This window comes from Epinephelus fuscoguttatus, linkage group LG5 (genome assembly GCF_011397635.1).
Source record: "Epinephelus fuscoguttatus linkage group LG5, E.fuscoguttatus.final_Chr_v1".
Taxonomy (NCBI): Eukaryota; Metazoa; Chordata; class Actinopteri; order Perciformes; family Serranidae; genus Epinephelus; species Epinephelus fuscoguttatus.
In genome coordinates this window covers 17,684,827-17,690,826 of record NC_064756.1, presented here as the reverse complement: position 1 = coordinate 17,690,826, position 6,000 = coordinate 17,684,827, and the positions used below count along the sequence as shown (strand labels likewise).

Here is a 6,000-nt window from a genome sequence, read left to right as displayed (position 1 = left end):
GCTTTCCTGTGTCATCAGAACCCAAGCACAGTCATGTCAGCTGTTTCCTTGGCTCTCTGTGTAATGCCTACCAAGGAAGAGCCAACTCCAGAGACTTCCCTCCTCTTGAAGTGAGTTGTGGTGACCCCCTGTGCTCCCCTCTGAGGGTTTACTTCAAAAATGTTCCCTCTTTGGCGCATTTCCTCCACTGTGACGAAAGTGTGCCAGGATTAAAATAACACAGTAATAACATAGGATGGACTGATGTCATTTTTTTTCTCTAATAAAGTGCAAGTGTACTGTTTCTCTCCCCAGCATCTCGCTCAGTTACACACTCACATTACACTCACACACACACACACACACACACACACACACACACACATCGTGAGCGCGCACCACTCACTTGGCAAAGTTTGACGTGCCGGCTCTCATAGCTCAGACGCGCCTGATAGAAAGCAGTAAACTATGCGAGATATGTCTCAGTGACTGAACAGAATTTATCCTCTCCGCAGCGATAAGAAGTTCGGCGCCTGTGAGCTCCTGTGTGACCGTGAACGCAACTATATCACCCTCCACCTGCACTTAATTGTTTCGGAGTTTTGCTCTCGGTGTCTGTGGGGCGCGTAACTTCCAGTAGAGGACAAGCACTGGGATTTTGGGGCACTCCGGCACAGGACGGGACATCGTGTGCGCCAGGCGTCAGGCAGAGGAGTCAACAAGTGGCTCTCATTTGCGGGAAGAGGAGGGAGATTATGAAAGAGTCAAGTTGCTAAATGGAAAGTTAGTTTGGACTTTCTCAGTCGGTATTTAAAGTCAGTGATAGTTTGTTTGAGCCTTTGGAAGGTTACGCGGACAGAGTTTTTAAGTGTTTACGCATTTGTTATCAGCATGAGTGGACCGGTGGTTTTCCAGATGTGGATGGTTTTATTGTTGGGGACTATAACAGGGGTCGCGAGGGCTCAGGTCTCTACTGCCAAAGTGATGAGGGGCAACATCAGGAGAGACGGTGAGTCTTTATTATTGCACTTTGGTGTGTGTGTTTGGCCTCTGCGTTTCCTGCTGAAACTGTGTTATTGCTACAGCTATTATTGCTATTTTCTCATCTATTTATTGTTATTATTCATTTTCATCTGATTTTGTCTTGTTAAACACGTTGGCCTGCATCTTTGCATGAAATTTGCTATATAAATAAAGTTATTATTGGTATTACTATCATCAACATTTTTATTATCGTTGCCCTCTTGCAGGAAAGTATAATTATGATCATATTTTTATCTTAAGTGGCATTTTATTGTAGCTTATGTGTGTAACTTGACTTCTTGAAACCTTAGGCTGAGCTTTTATTAAGTTTAGATAAGGCAGTGGCTTTTTCAGATGCATCTTTTACTTTAAAATCCGTATTATGTTTTTTTTAATCAACTGTAATACAGATATAAAAGGAGCAATGATTGAGAAATTTAAACAACAAACAGGAAATACTTTTCTTGCAATGACTGATTGTCTTGTGGTGGCCTTAGGACTGCCCCCCTAATAGTGGACCAAACTTCAGTCGACCAGAAATGTCATTAGTCGGCAAGATTTCATTTGTCACTTTGTCACAGAGGAAAAAAAAAAAAAACTGAGAATGTGGAACTATTAGGAGCTGCGCCTTGTCAAAATAAATTAAAACCTATGTGACTGGACCATGTGGGAATTTAATTTGAAAGGACAGACACAGGAAGTGGCCACGCTCAGCAGTCAGACAGGAGTCACATTAGGTATCTTTCCCTTCTTCTGTCAATGTTCAGTCTGATAAATACAGAAAAGTTGATCATGTTAGTGCAGGGCTACCCCGAGCTTTACATCTGTCCCACAGATGATAGGCCTACACACTTACAAAAAGCACCTGGAAGAAAATCAGCTTGTTAAGGTTGCTTAGCAGCCTCAGATGCAACGGGCACCCAGCACCTGACCTCACGTTTACTAGGTGGTTAAAGACGCAGCATGTGTGCGGCCCCTAATTTCCAGGGCTGGTACCTGCTGTTATTCCACAGGCTAGTTAATAACATGTCGGGCAGGAAATCCAAAGTGTGGGATCATTTTGAGAAGGTGAAGGACGAACCCAAGGTGATATGTAAACTCATCTTCATTGGTCGACTACAAACATGACGTATCATCTGAAACATGTCAGTAGCTACATGCCCATTAGCCACTTAGCACAATCATTACTGCTTTGCCCACAGCGTCATTAACAGGCGGCTCGCTCAGTGTGTGACGTGCACTTGTAGATAAAATATAGGCCTATATTAATGAAGGTTCATTAGTGCGGTTTTGTATTTCTCTGTAATGTAGCACAGTGTTAACAATGTTACTGATACTATTCTTTCTCACACCTTCAACTCAAACCATTGTGTTGCCCCGCCCACAATATATTGTTTAATAATTAAATTTATATTGTAAACATGCGGGCGACTAGTCGACTAATGACCCTAAATGATGACTATTGGTTGACTAGGAAAATTCTTGGTCAGGAGCAGCATTAAGTGGCCGACAGTGTTACTTAAAATAGACATCAATTGTTTGCTAAGTGAAGCACTTGACTTACTGTAGTGAATAACCTGTTCACATTGTGGGGTGAGAGTGGAGGCAGCAACTGAGTGGAGACACTGATGACAGAGGGGGGAAAGTTAAATAATGTGAAGTGGGTGCAAATGAAGCAAAAACAGAAAGGTCTGTTGGATGACAAGATACTCAACATTTTCAGAAAACTGAATAAGGAGCATGTATGTGTCAGTAGCCAGTCAAGAGTGGGACTCCTATCACTGCTTCAGTGCGTCTGCTCCTTCACCGAAGCTGAAATCTTCAGATTCCCCGAGCTCCTCGCCTATCTAACTTCCTGCAGGTGCGCCATGCTTACTTTTTACTCGGCCCTGAGGCTAAAGTCACGGTGCTACAGTACCCTTGATTACACACACACTCACACACACAGGCATGCACACAGCTGCAGGGTTGCTTTTGGCAGGGAAACATAAAAATACCACTGTATTAGGTTCTAACCTGGACGACTGCCCCTGAGGCCTGTCTCACCTCTCACTCCTGTGTGTGCGTTATTAACAAAAGAATAACACAGAGGGTTAGGTCATGACTTCAAGTCTGTCTACACGTCCACACCTACCCCTCAAATACCACTGAAACTTTCTAAAGTTCAAGTATTGTTTTTACTGCATCTAACCGTTCATGATAAATCATTTTCTGAACGAAGCCTGCCATGCACGCACCGAGCACAGAGACGAAACACACTTTGATAAGTCAGTATCCACAGATGACTGATGGATTGCACCATGTCAGAAAGCAGTTGCCAGGTCTTTTCCAGTCACAAGTGTGCATATACATATGAATGATATCACAGAAACTGCCACACAGAGTGACAGCTGTGCCGCGGCAGAACCGTGAGACAGCACAGACAGACAGGAGAGCAAAAGCAGCGAGTGATGACAAAGAAAAGGCTTGTTACAAAATAAAAGTTGATACTGTTCAGAGATGACAGCTGCACTCACTCTATTTTGGTCAAGGTTCACAATAGCGGCGGGATAAAAGTCTGTTCTCTCCCTGAAAAAAAGTATTAAGGAGGAGAGATCAGAGGACGGCAGTGATAAAGCTCCAACATGCTTTTACCATACTTTAGAAATGGGAGTTTTTATTACTTGTTCCAACAAGATTTATCAGATCTGCCTCTCAGTTCTGCAGCAAATCTCCTCTGAAGTTGTTATTATTTTATGCAACAAAGGAAGAGTCAGTCTCAGGCTGCAGAAATGTTCACTAAATTCTTGTTCAGTCATATTCACTCTTGTTTTGTTTAAGCTTGTTCAGTTAAACGCTTCACTTTGGCAGCAATTATCATGCGGTAAACATGTACAATGCAAAAAATTAACTCCCTGCTAATTTTCTACATATCAGACTCAGATTAAAATTATACACTTTGCCTCATCCTCAAAAACTTGTGTTCCAAACCTGCACTAGGCCTTTGATAAACACTCATCGCACATACTTTTATAATTTGGTAAAATTTAAATCAAAAGCAAAACCTCTCTCACTGCTGCACACAGCCCTGTGCTGCATACACTTGCCATCTGTCAAACTAATCCAAAATTAGGAATCTCCCTGTTGTCTCCCTGATATTGTCAGGAAATGACTGGTTTAGTGCACTCAGCGACAGAGAGGAGATGATCTCAGGTTTCTACCCTCAGACACTGGCTGGGAAACATGCTTCATCTTAGCAGTAACTTCAGGTGGGAGACTTCAGGTGCAGTTTCAGAGGGTCAGCTTTTCAATCACAACTCTATCAGCAGCCGGTAAAACGATGAGCGTTTAATCACTCGATCACAGGAGTTTGAAAGATGAGTCAGCAAATGTTTTTTGAACACTGTCACTCTGACGCTCTCTGAGGATCCTCCTGACAAAGTCGTCAAGCCGTCTTTAAGTTCTGTTAATTCAAACTCAGATTAATCAAAGTGAATTCTTTGATTTCTTGATGATCTTTTGTTGCACAAAGACTAAGAGTCGCTGTGATGGCAGCTACTGAGGCAGAATGCTTGTTGGATGCTGCACAGTCTTTTAACAGCTCTTTAATCCCCTGCATGCAGTCTGACAAAAATACACTGCGCCCAGAAGTTATCTTTATGTGTGTGTGTGTGTGTGTGTGTGTGTGTAAATACATTTACAGTCGGCTTATGCGGAATACGAGAGCTTAGTTTCCCTGTTTGATTGACTGCTGCTGATTAGCTGTGTTTCCATGTGCAGGAGTGAACCTCAAGCTGATAGGGGCTCCGCTGCTTTCACTTTTCCATTTGCCATCGTAAATGTGCCCGCGTGTGTACCTTTGTGTATTTGAATGTGTGTGTGTGTATGTATGCATGTGTGTGTGTGTGTGTGAGTGCTCTGACAGAATGTCTTAGCTCACTTCGAGGAATTCCCCCCAAGGTTCTTTTTTTTTCTCCTGTGTTTGTTCAGCGAATTGCTCGTTCTTTCGCCTGCCATTGAAGTGTGTCTGTGTATGCATTGAAGAGGGTGGGGGGTGATGGGTTGGTGGGGGCAGAGTGTACTTGCAGAAAGGGAAAACACACATGTAAACACACAGAATGAGGTAAACACTATTTGGCCTTTCTGGCTTGAACAACTTAAAATCTCTGCTGAAGAGACCAGATGACCCAGATAGGATGAAACCTATTACACTCTCTTTGTGTGTGTGTGTGTGTGTGTGTGTGTGTGTGTGTGTGTGTGTGTGTAAGCAGTGATTGTGGGCACAAAAACATGTACATGTCTGTGAAGGCACAGTCAGAAACAACACTGACACAAGCACTATCATGTCACTGACGACAGCACAAATGATCACAGACTTAACTTTGTTCACGTGGCTCACACACACACTGTCATTTATCTTCCATATAAAGTGTCAACTGCTCTTAGTTTTTACTTTAAAAATGATTCTCTTAACGATGCTCTGACGCATCGTGATCGTAGAAGAAGTTTGGCACTGGCTGGCATTTTGTGACCGCCCTCCACTGGCGTTGGAGGAGATTAAGAAGACCTTCACTAGATTGGAGTCAGATCCACAAGAATCTTTGATGCATATTCAGAGAAATCATATCCTCAGATATTCAGATAGAAAGTCACATATTATTAAAATCAGCGACAACAGTATGCTTGGGTGATTCATGTCTTTGCAATTTTTGACGTCACGTAATACTTAAAACTTTCAGGGTTTTTCATTGAATGGATTTATAAATTAATTTCCTTTAGTGAAGTAGAAATGCTTGTATAATCTATCATCTACCATGTCTCAAAACCAGAAATTCAGTAGTCAGTAGCAATACCTGTGAAATTCCACACCTCAATAGCCAATTCACCAGGGTTAGAAAAATAACAAAAAACAAATACACTGCTTTTTTTTTATGTGCAATAATATATATGAGCACTTTCTTTATCCTATTTTAATTGCAAACATTGGCAATGAGTGCATGAAGTGTATATACAATTGTG

At 42.2% G+C, this 6,000-nt stretch overlaps 1 protein-coding gene across 3 annotated transcripts in view; it reads left to right on the top strand.

The window, feature by feature from the left end:
- The first annotated feature begins 385 nt into the window (after positions 1 to 385).
- The window catches only part of pdgfd (platelet derived growth factor d), an 81,718-nt gene continuing 76,103 nt past the window's right edge, over positions 386 to 6,000 (top strand). For all 3 annotated transcript variants that reach the window (XM_049575653.1, XM_049575652.1, XM_049575654.1), the window contains exon 1: positions 386 to 988. In XM_049575653.1, the coding sequence (XP_049431610.1) occupies positions 871 to 988 (118 nt within the window). In that variant the 5' untranslated portion in view covers positions 386 to 870. The remainder of the gene's footprint in view (positions 989 to 6,000) is intronic.